The sequence below is a fragment of the Cervus elaphus genome, chromosome 15 (assembly GCF_910594005.1).
Source record: "Cervus elaphus chromosome 15, mCerEla1.1, whole genome shotgun sequence".
NCBI classification, from domain to species: Eukaryota; Metazoa; Chordata; class Mammalia; order Artiodactyla; family Cervidae; genus Cervus; species Cervus elaphus.
This window is the reverse complement of record NC_057829.1, coordinates 30,554,914-30,579,243: the sequence shown is the minus strand read 5'-3', so window position 1 is coordinate 30,579,243 and position 24,330 is coordinate 30,554,914. Positions and strand designations below refer to the sequence as shown.

The following is a 24,330-nucleotide window of genomic DNA, read 5'->3' as shown; positions in this document are numbered from 1 at the left end:
GCAGCAGCAGGGTCCTGTGACAATACTTAGTGTTCCCAGAGTTGGCTCCCACACCACTTAATGCGGGGCAGTTCAGCATTTCAATAGGTTAGGTGCATTGGCACAAGACAGACCATTTTGGATACAAAGTATATCATATCCTACATTCCCACTACACCAGCCAACAGCAGTGGGCGGCTCATCTGTTTGGTGTTTCCATGGCTCTTGAGTTGCTGGGCTACCCCCTAACAACTATTTTCTCTTCTTTTCCTATTTATCATTACCTCCAAAGCTGATCCAACAGGATGATGGTACCTTCCTATAAAATCTACAATTAAAATAAACCCAAAACCAACAGACACAAACTTTAATGTGCTCAGGAATAAGTAAGTAGCTGTTTGCTTCCCATTCCTCCTTCTCAACTTAATCTACAATTATTCTTAAACCATCAGGAATATTACTTTTCTTTCCCTAGTTTATGGAAAAGAAAGGAGAAAGGGCAAATGGCTTATCTAATAGACAACTAAGAAGTAGCACATGCCAGGGACTAGACAATACATTAGTATTTAAAGTTGCAGGACCCAATCATTTGCAAAAATAAAAAATTCACTTTATAAAAAATAAAGCAGCTGCATTAATAATGCAAAGACATTTAAAGAAGAGACTATAATCCAATTTTCAAATGTTTTATTTTTAGTGTTTTTAAACATTTTAATACAACAAAGATATAAAATAATATATATTAGTTAAATCTGGATTTAATTTAGAATTGAGATATTTACTTATATACAATACTGTGCTTCAAAGTATGGCTACCACAGGAACTTTCACATCTTCAAGTAATACTAGTTTCTCTGCACACTGGGTGACATTTAGGTAGAATTCATAGAACAGAACATGCCCATTTTAGCCCAAGCTAATTTTGCTTCCCCCATTAAGTATCAGTCTCCACTTGTTTTGTTTCATATCAGAAATACTTCAATTGTCCTAACAAGTCACAGATTCTCTGAATAAAAAATTATTAAAATTGAGCATTTTAAAGATGGTATTACTAACTGGTAACAATGCCTCATGAGTTCAGACAACCCAGTAGTTCAGATTGAAACAGATCTGAAATAACATCAAAATTAACATAGTATTCCCTCTCCTTCCATATTAGATACAAAACTTCTTTATGCATAAACATGGAGTACACAGAGAAAAAGTCCTTGGCTAATATAAGGTAGAACATAGTCTAAAAAAATTAACTTTGGGGGAAGCTGAATTATGGCTTATAGATTGCACAAATGTTTTAATTCAACTTAATGCAAAATAATAGGCCATATTTTAGTTACTTGAAATTGGTGGTCTTTGCTGGGGGTGAGGAATAGGCCAGAGGGGCACCAAAACCTACTTCCATAGTAATTTCAGTCATTCAAAGCTACTAAAAGAGAAGGAAAACAACCCTCAACCTCTTTCCTTTCTCATTGGTCACTTGCAGCAACAGTCTGACTTTTGATGTTACTAACAATTTCCTCTACAGCAGTACGGGGTAATTCAGATTAAACATTTCACAAATGCAAACTGTAACAGCCAAGTAAACGTGGTATTAAAGTTGACATGCTTTGTTGGCTCTGAAACTCTCTAAATGAAACCAATACTGGTTAAGAAAGCCATGGGACTATTCTAAAAAAGAGTTATCCTCTCTCAAATGCCTGCAAAGAACTGGCAAATGATTGTTACTATGATTACTTTTAGTAAGAGATAATTTAAAACAAGAATATGGTTAATGTTCTAGAACATTATGGAACAAGAATCCTTTAAAAAAAGTTTACTATGAAACTGACAATGAAATTGCTTTTCTACTGAATACAGACAAAGCAGGTTAGTGTTATGAATATCACTTTGAATATATACATAACACTTTCCAAACAGGTGTCCTCAAAACACAGGGCCTCATATTAGCTATAAAAGGATTTGGCACCTCTGTCCTTATTATTTTCAGTAGGAATTTTAAGCAGGCACAGGGTAGGGAAGAGTGCCACCTGCAGTGCCAGAGCTACATTTTCAGCAGGTCTCTAGCGTGGAGTTCTTCCTGTGAACAGTCCACACTCCCTTAACTGATTGGCTCTGTGGCTGAGTTCACTATGTTCTGATTTACAGCGATACTAATAAACAGACCTAGCATATGGAAGGTGTATTTTAACCCAAGCAATTCTGGCTACAGAGGACTATAGAGAAGATAGGCATGTTGAAAATTCTGCAGCATAGCCAAAAAGAGTTTCTCCCAAATTATGTGGTGATAATAGCAAACGTGCCTTCTTCTAAACCTGATATTCTCTACAAACTTCAATTAATCTTCAGTAACACTGTCCTGCAAGTAATTTAAGAAAAAGAAAAAAAGGTAATGCTGCCCCTAAGAAGACAGAAATTGCATGGAAGACTTTCAGTATAACCTCCAGTTTGCATCCCTGAACAAAAAATTGCCTTGGTTCCCTCTATACTGAAATCTCAGTGTTTAATGAGGTAAACCTCTCACATGTTTGAAACTGCATACAAGGTAAAAATTCTGTAGATCTAAGGCATGCAGCTTCTCTACCTAGCCACAGTCACAGTCAAAATGTAAATTCTATTTTCACTATGGTTTTAACAAAATTGTTACAAGAAAAAAGATACAAAGACAAAATCTGGAAATTTCTGGACAAAACAGTAAGTAACAAAAATATGTTTTGTATTAAAAAAAGAAACGGAAAAGAATGTTGTCTCAAAGCTTTCCAAGGAAGAGACCTGGAGATGATTAATGTATGTAAACACTGCCTTGTAATAGTTATAACAATAAATTATAAATCTAGCTTACCTTTCCCTCAAAACGGATATGGTAAAAGGGAGGTTGGGAAGTTATTTTATAATCCTCATTGCAGTCTGCTGTTAGGCACTCTCAGTATCAATAGCTCTGCAAAGTTGGTTGTAATTTTTTTTTTTTCCCTGTTTTGTTCTAGAATAAAATCCATATGGAGGAAAGAAAACTGCTGTTAGGGAAATTTACCATTAAGTAGTTATTCAACATTCTTGAATTAATGGTGCCACAGATTTTTTCCAAACATTTTCCCAAAAGCCAACATCAGTCCATTCCTAGATAAATTCAGGCTTCTTTTGTTATTTGGAAAAAGTGGATGTTAGGTATCTTTTGAATTCAAGGGTCAAACTACTCTAACTGCACAGGAAACATCCTTCAACCTTCATGATTATGCACTTTCCTTGGATGAAATGTTGGCATTTTCATCCCCAGAATGTAACAGGATCAACAGTTCAAGGTACTATCAGATTCTAAAGTATGAGATTTAAAAGCATAATAAAACTAAATTATCTCGTGACATTTTCTCAAGTGAAAAATAAAAAAACAATATTCAGAGAAGACACAAACTGGTGTCACTCAGCACTAGCTGAAACTTGCTTGCATTATATTTGTTTCCTGCCCAATCCACTCAGGCTCCTCTGTAACTTATAGGGGGTGGGAATATGACTCAAAGTGCAAAAATAAAATATTTCACTGTATCAACAGCATGTTAATATGCCAGCACCTTTTCTAACTCCTTGTTTTAAAACTGAATGCAAAACTACACAATTAATATTCCAAGTGGCTAAGCTCATGAGTTGGGGTTCAACTTCTAATTCTAGAACCATCCTACTATCAGAACTACTGTACAAAATCATTAAAAGTTAAAGTGACAAAGCTTATCACAGAGGTCAAATTACTTAAGGTACTAAATTTCTAGTGTTGTAAACAGCAACTAAGTTATATTACTCCTGACTGCCAAATTAAAGCTAAATAGAAAGAATGTATGTACACAATTGTATTTAAAAATAAAAAACAACAAAACCTTTTCATATCCAAATATGTCTGAGGCTGCTTAGTTCTGATGGTCAAGATGAGAAATTTCAAAAACCAAATAGTTATATTATGCCTGCAACCTGTTATAAATTTCAGAAAGAGAAAAATTTGCATGCAAACATCCCCATTTAAGGACATAAGAACTTTATCTAACATCTGATAAAAACTCTCATTTTGCTCATTAAATAACATCATTAAAAAGCATAAAATTGGGCTGTCATTTATCTGGCTAACAGTCACAGCACAAAGTTATTCCAGGTACTTTCGTCACTAAAATTAAGCCAATTTTATTTTTATGGATTCAGACATTTTTTCCCTCATGAATACTTACTGATGATCATACTAAACCCTTAGAACAAAATAGAACCGAATCTTTTGTTAATTTTGGTGAAAAAATGCCAGCGTTATACTTTACTTTGTCATCTTATATATGGCCTCTTTCATTCTCATTTCAAGGATCCTGGTATAGTCAGTATACTTTTCTTACGGTCAGTTCAGAAGGCAAAAATTAATTTGTCAGTAAAATGGATCACTTTCCAGAGTTGCATTTTTTTAGAAAGACACGGAGATTAGTTCAAAGAACAAGTACTGCTCATTGGGTACGGGTTTTTCCTTTGAAGAAAATAAGGAGCCTAAAAAATTATTAGTATTCTCAGTATTTCTTGCCTAGAGTCCTACTGGAATTTTTTTTTTCTTTTTACATCTTTCAACCAGCAAACTGCTTAAGTTGATTAGCTTAAGTTCAACAGGCAAATACTCAAAAGGTAAAGCTAAGAGCCTGACTTCAATCATAATATTAAGTCTGCCTAAAGAGAAGGGGCAAAAAACATCTACTTAAACTTCTGTTCGACAGACAGGTAAGGACTCTTGATTGTTCTTGTTTGCTTTCTATGGTCACAGCCTTGCTCAGGACAGAGAACTTTGTCAACATATAGGGAAAAAAGCAAGACATTCAGGAACAACCTGGAGGGAGAAAACAAAGTTACTTTCAACAATGACTGCATCTTTAGTCATGAGCCCATTACAAAGATAGTCTTCATCCAATTAGTCTTTTCATTATTGCTGGTTTTGAAAATGGCCAACAATATTCATTTGGGACTGTACCATTAACATTGCACTCAAAAAAAGAAAACATGGGAAACCAAATTCTTGCTCTCCTACTCTGCTGATATGCTCTGGTATTGGCTAGAGTATGGTAGTACAAAAAGAGTCTCGTTGTGATATAAAAGGCAATAAACACATCAATGGAATAATGTTCATGGGCAGCCAAAATGAAGAAGATTCCAAAGAGGTTGAGAACCCAGGATAAAGTGTGCAAGAAATTCCAGCTTCTTGGTGTATCTGAGAAAAGGACAGAAAGATCATTTTAAAATCATTTCTTCCAACAGTTCTCCCAATGTTTCTCAGTGACACGTTTCCTAGACCTGCCTGTTTTTCCCACTCTTCACAGAATCTGACGCCCTTCCCCAGCCTCCTGTGCAGCTAGTCACTCGCTGTGCCGAGAAGCACTGAAGAGGTACTTACACTCAGTGACAAAGAAATTCAGCATGGTCAGGACGACCGTGTGGCCACTGAACATGTAGTCTCCACAAGTGTGGACGCCAGTCAGGGTCATCCCAAAGCCACTCCAAATGGCAAAGGCCCGGTGTAACTTCTCCCATACACTGCCATATACCTATAAGAAAGCTAAGAATTAGTGCTTCAAATGCTTATGGCAGTAGAGGCTCTTACCACTCCCACTGAAATTCAAAGACTGAATGACAGATCTAAGCAAAATCAACCAGACTCCCACTGTAATTAACTGCAGACACCAATAATGGGTGGTCAAAGCTTGGCCGTACTCAGAAATATTCTGGTAATTTAATGAAATCAATAGCCTCCCAGGTGGTGTAGTGGTGAAGAACCTGCCTGTCAATGCAGGAAATGCAACCCATTCCTCCAGTATTCTTGCCAGTAGAATCCCATGGACAGAAGAGCCTGGAAGGCTATAGTCCGTGGGGTCACAGAGTCAGATATGACCGAGCAACTGAGCACACATATAGTGAAATCAATGCAATTCAAACTTCTCTACTAGGACTTCCTTTACAATGAAAAGGCTGCCGTTGTTTAGTCGCTCAGTTGTGTCTGACTCTCTGTGACCCCATGAACCACAGCACACCAGGCTTCCCCGTCCTACACTATCTCCCAGAGTTTGCTCAAGTTCATGTCCATTGAGTTAATGATGCTATCCAACCATCTCATCTTCTGCTTCCCCCTTCTCCTTTTGCCTTCAATCTTTTCCAGAATCAGGGTCTTTTCCAATGAGTCAGCTCTTTGCCTCAGGTGGCCAAAGTACTGGAACTTCAGCTTTGATGAGTCCTTCCAATGAATATTCAGGATTGATTTCCTTGAGGATTCACTGGTTTGATCTCCTTGCAGTCCAAGGGTCTCTCAAGTGTTCTCCAGCATCACAGTTCAAAAGCATCAATTCTTCGGAGCTCAGCTTTCTTTATGGTCCAACTCTCACATCCATACATGACTACTGGAAAAACCACAGCTTTGACTTTGGTTGGCAAGGTAATGTATCTGCTTTTTAACATGCTGTCTAGGTTGGTCATAGCTTTTCTTTCAAGAAGCAAGTGTCTTTTAATTTCTTGGCTGCAGTCACAATCTGCAGTGATTTTAGAGGCCAAGAAAATAAAGTCTGCCACTGTTTCACTGTCTCCCCATCTATTTGCCATGAAGTGATGGGATGGGATGCCATAATCTTAGTTTTTTGAATGCTGAGTTTTAAGCCAGCTTTTTCAACTCTCCTTTTTCACCTTCATCAAGAGGCTCTTTAGTTCCTCTTCACTTTCTGCCATTAGGGTGGTGTCATCTGCATATCTGAGGTTATTGATATTTCTCCCGGCAATCTTGATTCCACCTGTGCTTCATCCAGTCTGGAATTTCACATGATGTACTCTGCATAGAAGTTAAATAAGCAGGGTGACAATATACAGCCTTGATGTACTCCTTGCCTGATTTGGAACCAGTCTGTGTTCCATGTCCGGTTTTAATTGTTGCTTCTTGATCTGCATACAGGTTTCTCAGGAGGCAGGTAAGGTGGTCTGGTATTCCCATCTCTTTAAGAATTTTCCAGTTTGTTATGATCCACACAGTCAAAGGCTTTGGAGTAGTCAATAAAGCAGAAGTAGATGTTTGTTTGGAATTCTGTTGCTTTTTCTATGATCCAATGGAAATTAAAAGCTTACTACAGCACAAAAGCATTGCCAAGTTTTATACCCTATAACACAGTAGTATTTGCTTGCCTGTTCTTGACAATAACAAGCTATGACAGAGATAATGGCTACCATTCAATATCCACTCTCCCTTCTTCAGTAGTAACAGTTCTAAAATCAATTAGAAGAGGTGATGAATTCAACTATAACACTGCATTTCTCATCCTTCCTTGCAGCTAGGTGTGACACCTGATTATACACTACCCAGTTTCCCCCTTCTGTCTCAGTGACTAAGTCTGTACAGTAAGATAGAAAGGGAAGTATAGAAGATTTCTGGGAAGGCTACTTATCAATGAAAGAGGCAACAGCTTGGAAGAAGTCTTCTCTACCTTTCCTTCTTCCAGCCTACAACTCAGACATGACAGTTAAAGCTCTGGCAGTCACCACGGCTACAAAGTGGCCTTGAGGATGCAAGCCAGGTCTTAGGACAGGAGGGCAGAAAGGCAGAGGAATCGTGGATTTTTGATAACTCCATAAAGTTACCACACACCTGACCTGAAGTACCTACTTTCAGACTTCTCTCATGAGAGAGAATAAATCATTGCTTGTTTATTAAACTACAGCCACCGTAAAGTTCCTGATATTAGTAGCAAAATCTAATCCCAACCCCCACACATAAAACTTAAAAAAGCAATCCATTTTGAGGAAGAGTCTGAGCAATGGTCACTTTTTAAAAAAGGCATTTAACACATAATAACAATATAAAAAATTGCTGTAATTTTATCTGCATTTCCTATGTGCAGCATACTACTATATGCTTTTTTGTTATTGCATTTAATTTCCACAAAAATTGTATGAACTGATTTAACTGTGCAGATTAGCAATCTGGCTTCAGAGAGGTCACACAGCTAATAAGTAATAAAGATGTGAACAGAGGGAGTCCAGTTCTAGAGCCCTATATCTTAAAGAGCCTATGGCCAATGAACCAGAGGAACAATCTCATTAGAATCGCCATTTCATTAGAAATCTCACCTGATTATACACTACCCAGTTTCCCCCTTCTGTCTCAGTTGATGGCAGGAGAGGGAGAGAAATTTATTATCAGAGAAAAGGAAAGGAGATACTAAAATATACATGGTTTGCTTATTTCCATGACCTCTAATGAGAACAGGGTTGGAGATGTTACACAAGTGACAGCAAAAAAAATCAAGCAGTGAAGAACAGATTGCTAGGAAAATATCTCAGCCAAAGACAGGAAACAAGTGATGCCATTCAAAAAAAAAAAAAGAAAAGAAAAGAAATCATTACACAACATTGTAAATCAACTATACTCCAAAAAATTAAAGAAAAATATTATAGTACAAAAAAGAAAAGCAATCATTGCCCAGTTACTTGTCTCCCTATCCTTTCCAATCGTAAAATGCCCCAAATATCTTTCCAGAAAAAAACTGAAACACAATAGAATGAATTTAGACATTTTGATGAGAAATTTGCTTTAACTGTTTCTTTCCTTTCCATCACTAAATTAAAAAAAGAAAACCAGGCATGTTCTTGGTTCTGTCTCCAAACCCACTACTTTTGGGAATGAGATTTCAAGCAATTACTTTATTACAATGTAAAAGCCCTATGGAGTTCACTGTAAGGGATCTGACTGATAGATAATATTATCTTAACTTTCTAATTTTAATGACTGCTGCAAATACAGGTCAATAAATAGGTTATATTATAATTCAGAGCAATTAATAGTATTTAGGGCAGATCTGAATAGGTATACCCACATTAAGCTAACTGATAATGAAAAACTGTCATTAGAGACAGAGAAAGGGCTGTCCATATTGTAGAGGGATGGTATCTAATTTATTTTTGTAATACATGTTGCAGCCCTATGCATATATATCCTTTTCTTTAGTGGCTGACCCGCAATTAAATTCCTCAGCTACAGGGAATTCTCCTTTCACTGTAACAAGCTCACTTATTTTCTCTTTTAAATCTCTCCTTCACACTGTGCACAGAACTTCAGCAGATTTTCTAACTAAAGAATGTCACTTGCCATCCAGTTGTACAAGAATTAAGTCATTAGCCACTGAAGTCCCCGACCTTCAACATACCCTGAAAGGACATCGGGACAGAGACCAGGAATGAGGTACTCTGTGCTCTGCGAAAACAGACAGAATAGGCCTTCAGGACAGATCCCCCTCCCCCCCCCCGCCCAGGAGAAAATTTTATGAACCCAATTTCTTGCACCCATACTTAGAAAAGCACTAACATCACTGACTGAGACATCTGTTCCTCATGCCTAGCAGGAACCTTCTACCAAGATGTGTGGCTCGATCACCTTCTCCAAGATCACATATATGCTAACGGCTTCCTTTACTTCTTTAGCATAGTTCCTAAAAGACTGGTCTCAAACCCAAAGCGCTCACACTGTGCATTTTTATTTCAGTCAAGAAATTACAGATTTAAGTTTAAAATATAAGACCATAAAAGTCTCAGATATCATTTTTCATCAATCAGAATGATAGCTGACTCCAAAAATTGATAAAACGTAGTAGTGGCACAGTGATGGGAAAACCGACATGCAGTGTGGTGACAGTAGTGAAAAACCAGTCTTCCCTAGTGAAAATGTCAGCAGTGTGTATCACAATTGTGTGTCCTTTAATTTCATAACTCCACTTCCAGGAATTTATCTTAAGACCATTAAGTAAGTGAAAAAGCATGTTTATGATAGCATTATTTATAAAGAGTAAGATTTGAAAATAACCTAAATGCACGCCACTTGGACAGCGGTTAAATCATGCAATGGAATACGCTGCAGCTATTAAAAAGATGAGGTATAATATATGCAGTTTTTCAGAAAAAAGTAAACAACACATTGTTAAGTAAAACATAAGCTGAAGTACAATGTCTGCAATATAATCCTATCTTTTGTTTAAAAAGCATCTATCTAAAAAAAAAAGGCATCTATCTATACAAACTTGTGTGAATGTGTAAGCATGGTTAAAAATAGTCTATGTGGCTATATAAACAACTTTTAACAGTATTATTTATGGGGTGAGGTGAAAGAAGAGGGAACTTTTAATTTACATATTTTTATAAAATTTGAAATTTTACAATAAGTTTATGTAACTTGGTAACTAGAAGTAATTTCCCTTTTTGGAAAAAAAAAAAGAAGAAGAAACAAAAGCATCTTTTACCTTAAAAAAAATAAAAGATTTCCTTTACACTAAATCCTAAATGTCATTACCCCTTCCTCCTTTCTTACTGGTCAGTCTCCTTATACCTCGAGAAAGTTTATATGCCCTTCAGCTCAGGGCTGTATTTTTAGTTCTTGATCTCCTTTAGCTGCTTAATCTTCCCTCCTCGGCATTTCAACTATTTATATTGCAGTAGAAGAACTGACAATTTGTTTTACACTTTACAAATAACATTAAAATAACAAGAAACGTGTTAGTATATTATTCAAATATTTGGCAACACATAACTGAAGCATGGAGGCTTAGAAAAGAAGGCTAACAAATCCTTTTGTCCAAATTTAATGAGTCTCAACAGCCAATTTTGTATACACAGCACAAATGATCTTCAGGATTTAAAAAAAATTTTGTAAATAATTATTTTTTTTTGTTCCCATCTGTATAAGCTATCCTCTCTCAATATAGCCAGAAGAGAAGGTATGTCCAAAGTATACCAAAACAACCTATAAAGTATAAAACAAAAACAAAAAAATCAGCCATTATTTAAATACATCTCCAAAAGAGTGAAGTTTAGAGTAGTGGGTACTACATTTTAAATGGAATATGGTTGAACTGCAATGCTTCTTTTTTTTAATACTTTATTTATTTTATTTGGCTGTGCCGGGTCTTAGCTGTGGCATGTAGGATCTAGTTCCCTGACCAGGGATCAAATCCGTGCACCCCCTGCAGTGGAAGCACAGAGTCTTAAACACCGCACCACCAAGGGAAGTCCCCGCAACACTTTTTAAAGAGGAGTGATGAAGACAGTGAAAGGTCCAGAGTCATGTAGTATGAGTAACTAAAGATGCTGAGGATGGTGGGAAAGGAAAAATGATAATTGAAAGCTACCTTTTTTCCGTAGCTCTACAGCACTGAACTAGTTAGGATCAATGGATAGAAGTAACAGGGAGGCAGATTCTGGCTTAAGACTTTTACCACATGATTTCTACATGTTTATTACCGATATAAAAACTGCTAAAAAGCACATTTTATTAATAATGTTAAAAGCAAAATCTAAGCCTTGGTTCATACACACATCTAAGCCACCCACACATCGAGAGTAAGAGGGAAGAGCGGCTAAGAAGACAGCCGGCTACCTTTCCAGTGCACTGAAGGTGCTGTCCGGGCACGGACAGGGAGGTCACAAACATGGTGAAGCAGCGAAGCAAGAAGACAGTGCCCATCAGACTACAGAGCCTTCGCAGAAGTATGGACCTGTGAACAGAGTGGCCAAAAAGGAAGAAAGATCAGAAGAGAGAAAACCAACATATCCCCAGGCAACTAACGTTTACTTCAAGGGAGAACAAGCAGGAAAATCATTAAATTCTTCAAAGACAGAAATCTTAGAGACCATGTAACCCAAGTGTCCAACAGGACCTTCCATAATGATGGAAATGGACTACATCTGCACTGTCCAATAAACCATCTATATGTGGCTCTGGAGCATCCGGAATGTACAAGCGAGGAACTTAATTTTATTTCATTTTCACTAAATTAAATTTGAACAGCCATATGTGGCTAGCACCTGCCAAGTTGGATAGTGCAGACCTAAGAGCATCATTTTACTGTCAGAAAACATGACTAAGAGAAAGCAAAAGTTACACAAGAAAGAAGGAAGACAGTCCGTCGCCTGACACTTAGCTTAGTGTTAGTTTTATTACTCATATATTGTCATAACATTTACTTAATGAGAACTAAAGTTAAATATGTGATTCTAGGGAATGTTTTTGCTCATTAATGACACTGTAAATTGGTTAATAACTAATTATATAACAAACATTCTCTAATTTCACTTAAATTTAAGTTATAAAATACTGTTTTTTTAATACTGTTTTACATTAAGTACATCTCTAACAAAAACTTTAAACTGCATGAAATCATTCGTACTGTTAATTTTTTTTTAATATCTTAAGTGAAAACAGATCAGAAGATTCTTAAGTACAGAGACTTTGCTTATACATTTTTAAAATGTTCTTCCCACCCACCCTCAAAAAAAGTACTGAACACAAGGTTAGATAAGTTTCAAACTGCAGTGTGTACACCTGGGATGGAGCCCAGGAATCTGCATTTATTTTTTTCACTTCAAATATACTTCTGCTTTATTGCCTTTCTCCTCTCCTCAAGGAACTCTAATTATCCATAAGTTAAACCTTTTTCAGGCTATCCCCTCAGTATTCCCCAAAATTTAATCTATTTTCTATCTTTAAAAATATATTTTCTTCAAATTATCTTCTGATTCATTAATCCTCTCTTCTGCTGCATTCAACCTGATGTCATACTCATTACTGAATTCTCAATTTCATGGATTTTAAAAAGTGTGCTTGCTTCTAGAGTTTCCATTTTATTCTGTTAAAATTATCTTGAACAGTCAGCAGGGGCTTTCCTGGTGGCTTCCCTGGTGACCCAGATGGTACAGAATCTGCCTACAATGCAGGAGACTGTTTGATCCCTGGGTTGGGAAGATCCCCTGGAGAAGTGAATGGCAACCTACTCCAGTATTCTTGCCTGGGAAATTCCATGGACAGAGGAAGTTGGCAGGCTACAGTCCATGGGGTCACAAAGAGTTGGACACGAGTGAGCTACTTATACTAGTCAGCAGAATTACTTTAAAATCTGTATCTGGTACCTCTGTTTTCTGGATCTGCTGTGGGTCTATTCCATTATTTACTGTTTCTCTTAAATTTTGGTCATATTCTCTTACATACTTGTGTGCTTTTTTAAATTAGTTATTTACTTGAGTGCCAGATATTGTATATAAAAAATTTTAGAATTAAATTTATTGATAGGTCTACACGGTCTTCCCAAAGAGAGATTTGATATCTCTTTTGGCAAGTAGTTAAGGGATTTAACAATCTGGGGTCACTTTAATGCAATTTTAGAAACTGAAATTATTTCAAACTAGGTTTCAGTCTGCAGGATCTGCTTCATTTCTGGTTCACTGCTGAAGCTGTGGTACTATAAAAAAGAAGAAAAGAAGATAAGAAAGAGAACTAACACTGAATGGAAAGGGTCTCAGCTCAAAGCAGGAGGAGTCCACCATTCCTTACTTTTCTTAATAGGCCCTGCTCTCCAACGTTTTGGGAAACCACAGGAGCCTAAATTGAATACACTATCATCCAGAGAAGAATTAAACTTGTTGAGACTCAGGTAGCACTACTGACTTGAGAACACTCTAGCCCATTCCAAGATCCACAGCTTCATCTGGGAGTTTTCCTATCAGCCACTCAACTTTGCTACACACCTAAGGCTGAGTCTCCTTATCTCAGCTTTGGCATCACAACTAGTGTAACCCTGCCTTTTCCAGAGATGCGTATTCATTCCTCTGATTTTACATCATAGGTTATTTTTTTTGTTGTTTTCTTCTTCACATGTATGTGTGTTTGGGGCTCTTTGGGATTTTCCTGTCTTCCTGCAAGCTCAGTGATGCAATAAAAATTTCTTAACACAGTATTTGTGGAGAATTTTATCATATGGTGCAAAGTCCAGAGCAAAGGTTTCTGCATTCTTTCTTCCAAGTTTTATCATTTTGACAACAAGGAACCTGGATTTTAATGAGAGCCCAGGTGATTCTAATGAACGTGGCACAAAGACCACCCTTTGAGAAACATTTTGTTTGACTTAAATAAACATCAAAGCTTGCATTTAGTTGCTGAACCTTGCCAAACCTACCAAGGTTTCCCATATAAACTCAACTCTTGTTTTGAAAGAGTGGATCAATTCAAATCTACAGGGTCTTGTGAGGCAAAGTTAAATCAGAAAGCAGCAGTGATACATGTGTTTTTAAACCACCTCTGGTTTTAAGCAATCCAGTTATAAAGATTCCTGCAGAGTAAAAGAGAATGAAGTGCAATATGGCCTAAAAGTGTGACAAGAATAGCAATCATCAACCTTTCTTTTCACCTTCAAAGCACTGAAATAACTGCTGCTTAGGACCAAAAGCCCATCGCTGTGGTTTACCTTAAGCACCTCCTGGTGAGGAGAAAGAATAAAAAATATCAAGCAAACATCCCTATTCTTCTTGTTGTTCTTCTCCCCCAAAGACAACAGATAGCAGATCCACAAACTTTGTCAGATCTTTAATTTTTCCCTTACTATGCTTTAATCCTTGTTGCTTATATATTTTATATTACAGTACTGTGTATCTGTTAATCTCATACTCTTAATTTATTCCCACCCCTCCTTTCTCACACACATACTTCCCCTTTGGTAACCATAAGTTTATTTTCTATGTCTGTGAGTCTATTTTTCTGTTGTAAATAAATTAATCTATATTGCTTTTTAGATTTTACACTATGTCTAATTTTTTAAATAATTTCCCTTCTTTAATTATATAGGAAAGGAGCCTTCTCTTCTGCTTCTCTCCTTTCTTTTTTAATGAAAAAATTCTTCCCTTTATATTTCTTTATATTTCTTGGAAGTACAAAAGCAGCACCTTTCCTATTCAGCAATTTCCTATATCATCTATACTAAGCTACACTTGCTAGATGTGCATGATGTGTAAAATGACCTCTTGTTTAATGGGCCTCCTTCAAGCAGAGAATAGTTTCTTCCACCCAAACATCTGACAGAAGACTGTTCCCTGGAGGGGTCCCAATCCTTCTATAGATAGTGATATTTCCAATTTGCTTACAGAGAAAGGTAAGGCTAGACTTAAGACTGTTAGTAGTTAGCCCATGGCTATATATCACCATCTTTCCCTGCAAAATATATTTGGAATATTACTAAATATATAGGTACTACCTATATACTTGACTCTTTTGCTGATCAAACTCAAAATATTTTTCTGTACCAATAACTGTAATATTACAATAACCAGAGAAGGAAATTAAGACGGAAACAGCAAAGGAAGAAACAAGGTTTGATGACCTTTATGTAAGATAGTCAAAACCTGTTCAGTCTTGTAATGAAATAAGAGAGGTACCTGTGCTTGTGAAGAAGAAGAACCAGGAGCCAAATATAGCACAGAATCATGCCACATACTTCTGTCATGGCAAAGGCCCATGGAATTCTAGGAACGCTGGAAAGGAAGAAAGTTACATTTTTGGACTGACAAGAAGTACATGTATGCAAATGGTGCCACCCTTTTCAATAAGATACTCTTCTAATAATGACCTTAAAAGTATTTTCTTTAACTGTTACCTCTTTTAGAAGATGGTATCTGGAGAACCTGAGAAAAAAAACTATTTCATAAAATAGTTTTATGAAACTATCTGAACCTCTTTGTTGTCTGTGATTCCTCACTTGAAGCTCTCTGTTGTCTGTGATTCCCAGTTATGGTTCTCTGCAGAGAAGTAACAACTCTTTTCTCCTTCCCCATAGCACGACAGACCCACAAACAGGACTGCTCCCAAAAGAGAAGGGGGGAAAAGGCTCACTTCTTAAATGATGTGTATTTCAGAGTCCACACTGTCAGGACTTGAACTCAACTACTCTTTTTTGTTTGTTTGTTTAGTGTATTTTGTTTTCAAAGTAAATAGAGTTCCTGTTTTGTTTTACTCTTTTTTTTTTGTCTCTCTCTGCCCTCCTTTGTTTTATATTTCTGTTTCTTCCGTCTTTTCCATTGATGTCTCTTTCCTTACTAAATCCACAGTGCCTGTGATTACCCACCAGTAAAAGACGTGTCACTTTTCTCAATTAAAAAGAAAGAAGGGGGTGGGGAGAAGAAGAGGAAGAAAAAGAACAAGGAAGAAAAAAAATGGAGGAGGAACGAGAAGTGTGGAGGAAGAGGTGGAGGAAGAAGACGGAAATCAATTAGTCCAAATAGGTCATCACCGAATGGTAAGATTATTGATAGTTTTATTTTTATTCTGTTAATTTACACTAAAATTTTCTATACTATGGCACATTAATTTTATAACTAAGGAACTAAAGGTATTCTTAAAAAGAAAACATGAAATCTGAAAGATTTAACAGTCCACTCAAACCTTATTCAGAGTAACTGAAAAGAGATGATCATCTTCATTCAGGGACTCATCTTTTACCCGTTACCTCAGAAAAAAAGATTCCTCTTGTGTATTTTTTAATCTGATGTTGCCTTATTTATCTGGCATTATGGGGAAAAGGGTTATTTCACATAATACAAATTTTCAGATAAAAGATTCCTTTAAATGACTTCTAAAAATTTAAAACTTTTAAAACAATTTTAAAAAGGTATACTTATGTATGGACTTGCTTGGGGGCTCAGATAGTAAAGAATCCATCTGAAGACCTGGGCTTGATCCCTGGGTAGGGAAGATCCCCTGGAGGAGGGCATGGCAACCCACTCCTGTATTCTTGCCTGGAGAATCCCCATGGACAGAGGAGCCTGTGGGCTATAGAATATGGAGTCCCAAAGAGTCCGACACAACTGAGCAACAAAGCACACAGTTTTTATGGTAAAGTAAGTTTTTTGCCTCACCCTCAGCGTAAACGTAATTCTTGCTCCCCAAAGGCAATCACTTTCGTTCTTGTGTTCTATTTGACATTGTATCTTCTAGTAACACACACAAAAGTACATACAAATACACACACACATTCTCTTTCTCTCCCATGCTCTCAATATTATTTCATAATTTTGTTTCAAATAATTTTTGGCTTTTACTTAATGTAAAATTTTAAGTGTAGTTCATAGTTAAGACAATGGAAGACAATCTCTCATACAACTTCTTACAATTCTCTGGAGCTAGTAACTTTTTGTTCTGTTTCTTGGGTGCCTATCAGCAATTCACCTCCAGATTATTCCATCAATATCAAGAAATTGAGAATTGAGATAGAGAAATCTATCCAAGAGCTCCTTCTTTAGAAAGCCTGCATTTTCTACTCTTTTTGCATGGCGTTTCTTAGAGTAAAACTTAACCCTCATCTTGGGAATTCTTCTTTTCTATATTGGATCCACTATTTCCTGAATCCCATGTCCTCCTCGTTCTCAATTTACTTCTTAGTTTTGATGTAGTGTATCCTTGAATTATTTTCTCAGATGAGGGACTAGAGGATGAACTTGTTTTTAATGTCAAATTTACTGAGGTTTAATTTACAAAAATTCACCATTTTTAGCTATAGAGTTCCATGAGTTTTGACAAACATTCAGTCATGCAATCACCACTACAATAAAGATACAGAACATTTTCATCACTCCAAAAACTTCTCTTGTGCCCCTTCACTGTAGTCAATCTCTTTCTTTACTTTCAGCTGTGGGGCAATCACTGATCTGACTTCTGATGCCTACAGGTCTGCCTTTTCTAGAATGGCATATAAAGGCAATCACACAATGTTTATCCAAACACCTTTTGTATCGGGCTATTTTCACTTAATGTATTTCAGATTCATCTAATGTAATTGTGTGTACAATTCTTTGTCCACAATTTCCTTATCCATTCACAAGCTATGGGTATTCTGGGCTGTTTCCAGGTTTGGGTGATTATGAACAGGTCTTTGCATGGACATATGTTTTCATTTTTCTTGGGCAAATACCTAGGAATGACATCACTGAGTCCTATGTTAAGAATGTGTTTAACTTCTTAAGAAACTATCAAGAGCTTCCCTGGTGGCTCAATGGTAGAGAATCTGCTGTCAATGCAGGAGACAGGGGTTCAATCCCTGATCCGGGACGACCCCACATGCTGTGGAGCCACAACGACTGAGCCTGTGCTCTGGAGCGGGGGACCCACAACTATTGAGCCTATGTGCCACAACCTATTAATACTGAAGTCAGTGCACCCTCCAGTATCTACAGTCCTTTTCTCTTCTGCAGGCTTTCTAAGAAGAGGAATTTGTTTCCTTGCTTGGAGGATTAGGGCTGGTATGACTAGGGATGGGAAGTTAGGAAGGGAGCTTGAAGTCTTGTGATCAATCCATAGATTTATAGTTAATCACCTTGAAAATACAATGAAAACATGCACCTTTGTTCTCAGCTGGGAATGGTGTCCCTGAGTCCAGAGACCCTCACATCAACTATGTTCGAGAACAAACTACCTATCTTCAGTTGCAGTAGAACAGGTCTTAAATAGATTTTTAATCAGTTCTCCCATATTTAGCTCCTATCTATACCCTGTCTTGAGAGATGCTTGATGTCTCTTGTTTTGAAAGTTTTTCTGCAGCACCGCAGTACAAATAAACTCACCTCTTAGGCACTGCTAGTTCTCAATCTCACAATAGGCACTTAGCTTTCTACTTTATAAATTTTCATTATTATCACTGCTTCTGCCTTCATTGGATTACTGGGAACCCCCATCTCCACTTTTTCCTGTTCGTTTTTTAATGAAGCGTTGTAAGGAAATTGTCAAATGTGTTTTCAATATCTCACATTTATTTTGATGCAATGCTTTCTAAAATGCAATGTACATGTTATTCCTTTTTTTTTCTGGATAGAATTTAATTTTCTTTCATAATTCAGAGTCATTACTATGAACATAGATTATTACACTGGACAAGGTAATGACCTCAGGGACTACTGAGAAATGAAAGCCAGTTAAGCCCCAGATTGATGTGGTTTTTCCATTATTTATGTGTGCTTTTTACAGTGCTTCTGTTTCCTCCCTTGTTGTTATGGTTATTAGCTATCTCTCCTCACATGTAAGTGGGCCTGCCTCTAAAACCATCTCTGTTTCGTAATTTTTTGTTTATGATGTGCTGAAGCTCTTGGAATTGTGTCAAGTAAGCTTGACACAACAAAGATCACTGTGAAAGTGATTAGGAATGTTCCCAAGGGAAAATCATAGAGTAGCCGGGAAATGAGATCAGGAAGGCAAGGAGGCAAGGCAAGGGTGAACCAGCAAGCAGACCTCTGTGGGAAACTCAGGCAAGGTAACTTTGGCTCAGTTCTGTGGGGAATCTGGGAGACAGTGCAGGTCCAACCTAAAAGTTGTCCTAACTTGGGCAAAGAGAAATGAAATACACATACCCCACCTCACATCATCAGTTAAGAGCTGCTGCCTAAGGGATGTAAAGTTCCAAGCATGTGTGATTCTCTTTTTAAGCAGGCAAAGTGTATCCCAGCAGCCCAAGAGCAGTCCTCTAACAAAGACACACAACTGCTGGATGCTGGGAGTATAAATGTGCAAGAAAATGGAAAAGAGATCCAAGTGGATATAGAAGCAATGCTGACAGCTCCTGCTACCATTCTCCTGTGAATGAAGTTTAGATATTTAAGAGCATGAGGCTTTGTAGCTGGTGGCACTGTAGCATGTTAGGCAAAATTTGGTTTCAAATCCCCATTGCAAACTGAAAACATATGTCTATACACAACTTTGTATATGACTGTTCATAGCAGAAGTATCCATAGTAGCCAAAAAGTGAACACAACTCAAACATTCATCAATTAATGAATGGATAAGCTAAATGCAGTGTATCTATACAATGAAATAATAGTCTGTAATAAAAAGGAATGATGTACGGATGCATACTACTCATATGCATGAACCTTAGAAACCGTATGCTAAATAAAAGAAGCCAGACACAAAATAAGGCCACATGTTGTATACGGCCATTATATGAAATGTCCAGAACAGACAAATCCATAGAAAGTAGATTCTGCTTGCCAGAGCCTAGAGGGAGGAGAGAAATGGGGTGTGACTGATAATACGAATTTATTTAGGGTGTTGAAAATGTTCTGGAAGTAGTGGTGATGGCCGCACAACTTTATAAATATACTAAAACCCACGCGAATGTACACTTTAAAATAAAATCCTCATGATCATTTCCCCTCTTTTTCTCATTATGCCTTGTTACAATCATCTACAGAACCTCAGCACCCATTCTCTGATTTGAGATTTTAGTTTCTGGTTCAATACCACTCTCTCCAAAGCTCCTTTTGTTGTGATATTTGTTCTTCTCACTCCTCTTTTTACTTCTCCAACTTCTCTTACTCTACTTCAGTGACCTACGCGCACTGTTATAAATTGGATCTTGTCATCACCAAGATTATTCTTCACAGCTGAAGCAAGAATCCTACACTAACCAACATTTCTTGTTTTTCCATCTTACTCCTCCTAGTTCTCTAACTTTAATAATTCTGAGACCCAAAACCCACAGATCTTAATAACACTTCCTCTGTCCTTCACCTACTTCATATCCTCCCGTCCCTCCTTATCCACCTAAGTTTATAGTCAGTCATTATACTCACTCTTTCTTCTTCTTCCTTTATTGTACTACCTAGCAAAGTTTTGACTCCGCTTAAATCCAGTTATCTACCTATTCTATACCTGTATCTGTGCAGGTGAGGGGTAAAGACACACAAAGTCAACACAGCTATTAACTTCAAGCAGGCCTTTAGTGCTACTCCATCACACAAGTCTATTCATTCAGACGGCCATTTCACACTCATCCTCTCTCTTCAAACCTCTGACCTGCTCTCTCTTCTAAATCTGTTTTCAGAGAAGATAAAGACAATCAGCAGAGTACCTCCTCATGCTCTACCAACACAACTGGCAATCTTATATCAGTTTCCATATTTTCTATCCTCCCCTGTTATGAATGAATAGACCACGTGACTAAGACCCGCCTCACCCACCTACAAGATCCAACCCCTTTTTATCTACTTAAGGACATTACTCCATCAATTATACCCTCTCATATCCTTTCCCTTAAATTGGATCATTCCCATCATCAATACAACAGCCACGCTACATGATACAGTCCATCCAAAATAAAACCCTGGTGAGTCCTCTCCAAGCTACAGCTCCATTTCTCTGCTGCCCTTACAGAAAAACTTTTAGGGGCCTGTAAGACTTGATTGTTTCCATTTCTCTCCTCCCATTTTCCTCCTCTCTCTCACATCATTTCTTTGCCCTTCCCCTTTTTTTAACTGAAAAATTCTGATCATAACAACAACAAAAAAAACTTTAAAGAATAAACACTATATTTTTTATTTAAATTTATTGATTGCTTACCATAACATTTCCCCACATTTGCTTTCTTTCTTTCTGTACATACCTACACAGGCACATACACACACTTTCTCTCTCTCCGAGACTAAATCTTTCCTGAAAAGTTGCAAACATTATGACACTTCTCCTCTAAACACTTCAACATGTATGTCCTAAGATCAAGGGTACCTTCTTTATAACCCAATACACTATTATACCCAGGAAACTGTAACACTTAAGTGTTATATTGTATCATTTAATATGCAATCTATATTCAAATTTTCCTAATTATCCCTAAAATGTCCTTACAGCAGAATGTTTTTTTTTTTCTTGATCAAGGATCCAATTAAAGTTCATGTGCTGTGCTTGGTTTTGGCTCTTCAACTTACCTTATAATTCCCTTGAGGAACTCCTTCTTGGTTTTGTTTATCACTATGGGTTCATAGACTCTTACTCAGTATATTATAATTCATTACCATCATTATGGGGCTTCCCTGGTAGCTCAGACGGTAAAGCATCTGCCTACAATGCGGGAGACCCAGGTTTGATCCCTGGGTCAGGAAGATCCCCTGGAGAAGGAAATGGCAACCCACTCCAGTATTCTTGCCTGGAAAATCCCATGAACTGAGGATCCTGGTAGGCTACAGTCCATGGGGTCGCAAAGAGTTGGACACGACTGAGCAACTTCACTTCACCATCATTATGCTTCTTGATGTTCTGACTGTCCTAATTTGATTAGTGGGAGCCCCTTAAAACTAGATCATATGTTACTTTGATAGGTTTCCATTGGTTTCCACTTCCTTGCTTTCTGGCATAAGATCTCTTTCAGGCTCATTTTATGCTTACCATGCTCCAAACTTAAAATCAGCCATTTCTCTAAGGAGTCCTGGTCTATTCCTTTGGTAGAGACTGGGATTTAGAAACCATGATCTGGATGCTGATGGCTTCACTGCTACTGAGTTTCTCTTACAAACCATTTCATTATCAGTTCACAGAAATCTTCCTCATTCTTTTCTATGATTAGATAGTACTCTATTGTGTAAGTATACCACAGTGTATTCAACCAGTTTTCTATGAATAAGCATTTATAGTATTTCCAATATTTATAATTTTTACACATAATGTCACAATGAATAACTTTGTACATATGCTGCTTCATATGTGTGGAGATACACCTTTGGGTATATTCCAGTCTCACAGTCTCTCTTGAATCCACTACAATCAGGCTTTTGCCCTTGTCAAGGTGAACAGTCATTTAACCTCATCTTACTTGACCCCTCTGTACCATCTGACACAGCTAATTATAAATTATTCCTGTCTTCTAAAAATACTTAAAAAACAAACAAACAAACTTGGTTTCTAGAATACTCTCTTGCTCTCTCTGCCCTGAGTTTCTCGGTCTTCTTCTTTACTGGTTTGACTTACTTTTCTGACCTCTAGATATTATACTTATTCTTAGGATCAATCTTCAGTCTTCTTCCTTTCCCTTCTAAACTCACCACCTAGGAGACATTAACCAATTATCAGAGCTTTACTTATGCTCATAACTCCCAAATTTCAGCCCAGACTCTCTGAACTCTAACACATCTTCCCACCTCTTACTTGACATCTGATTTGGTGTAAACATACCTCAAACACGAAATGTCTAAAACCAAACCCTCACTTTCTCTCCAAGAAGTTGGAAGTCTTTCCACAGTCTTCCAACCTCTATAAAGGGCAACTTCATCCTTCATCCTTCCAGATGCTCAAGTCAAAAATCTTGGAATAATCCTTGAATTCTCTCTTTTTCCTACACCTTACATGCAAATCTATAAGCAAATCTTGTTGCAAACACACAACACATATATGTATGTGTGTACCACTACCATCCTAATCCAATCCACCTCATCTTTGTCTAATGAATTCCAATAACTTAACTAACCTCTGCTTTCCCATCCCCATCCTCATGCTATTCTCAATACAACAACCATTATAGTGCCCTTTTAAAATGACATTAGGTCACTATACTCTTATCCTAAATGTTTTTCAATGACTTCCTTTTTCACTTAGAATGAATGCTCAAGTCCTTACAATTGTCAACAGGTACATATACAGTCTGGATTCCTGTCTGCTCTTAGATCTCATCTCCAACTGTTCTCCCCATCTCTCAACTGGTGTTCCTTAAACATGCTAAGCCTACTAACGATTCAGGGCTTCCGCACCCTGCTCTTTCTTCTGCCCAGAGTCCTCTTATCCACATGCTGCCGTCTTTACTTCCTTAAGGTCTTCTGTTGGAAAAATTGTGTACGATAAAACAGGAAAGGAGATACAGGGATCTAACACAGTTTCTTAAACAGCTTTCATTCAATTCTCTGTTGTTTTTTTTTAGCATCACCCTTTCACCTACAGTATCCAGAGCTTTGAGAAATCTGCAACATAGACTGGGTTCTCAGCTTTCCTGATGGCTGCTTTAGAATTAGGTTACTTTAGCTCCGCTTGTTGCTACTCACCCATCTGCTTTCAAACTTTCAAAAATGTACAGCTCTTTTCTCCTCTCTTATCTGCCCTTTCCTTGTGTTTATAATTTAAGACCAACAAACAAACATAACTTCTTCACTATGCTTTTTGTCAGGGCTTGAGAATAAAATGTGATTATATGTGTCATTCTGCCACCTTAATGTGGACACTGTAATTCACTTCATTAAAAAAAAAAACCCATATACTATAAGGCACTTTCAGAAGGGTACAATATTTTATAAAAACAAATAAGATAGCAATACAAACTAAAAACACATTTTAAAATCACAAATATAAAAACTAATAGTTTTAAGTTTTGTTCTACTCTTATTTTTCATTTAATATACTGTACTCTTTTTTATGCATTATTTATAAACCAACAGAATACTATCAAGAATCAGTTTGTAGCATCTGTGATAATTACAATTTATTTGATGATACAGGAGACTTCCCCACATTTTTAGAAAAGCAAAACCCTGTTCATCTTTTAAAAAATAATAATAATAACCTAATTCCACTTATTACAAATAACATTCCAGGAAATCCTTTTAAAATATGAAGTGCCCAAGAAGCTATAACATAAATGTAGAAAATATTACAGCTATAACATAGAAAAATAGAAATATAGCATAGAAAAATAAAATAAGGAGTGGTTCTTTCTACTCTATCACTCCTATTATAGCTATCTTCTACAAATTTGGTAACTAGAAAGA

The 24,330-nt window shown here is 37.0% G+C and overlaps 1 protein-coding gene across 4 annotated transcripts in view; it reads right to left on the bottom strand.

Annotated features, from left to right (window-relative positions):
* Window positions 1-649: 649 nt before the first annotated feature.
* SAMD8 (sterile alpha motif domain containing 8) overlaps window positions 650-24,330 on the bottom strand; it is a 51,307-nt gene continuing 27,626 nt past the window's right edge. For 3 of the 4 annotated variants that reach the window (XM_043925717.1, XM_043925714.1, XM_043925716.1), the window contains 4 exons: window positions 15,202-15,297; window positions 11,378-11,495; window positions 5,375-5,525; window positions 650-5,191 (listed from right to left, as the gene is read on the bottom strand). In XM_043925717.1, the coding sequence (XP_043781652.1) occupies window positions 4,887-5,191; window positions 5,375-5,525; window positions 11,378-11,495; window positions 15,202-15,297 (670 nt within the window). In that variant the 3' untranslated portion in view covers window positions 650-4,886. The remainder of the gene's footprint in view (window positions 5,192-5,374; window positions 5,526-11,377; window positions 11,496-15,201; window positions 15,298-24,330) is intronic. The other variant, XM_043925715.1, reaches the window with a different exon arrangement.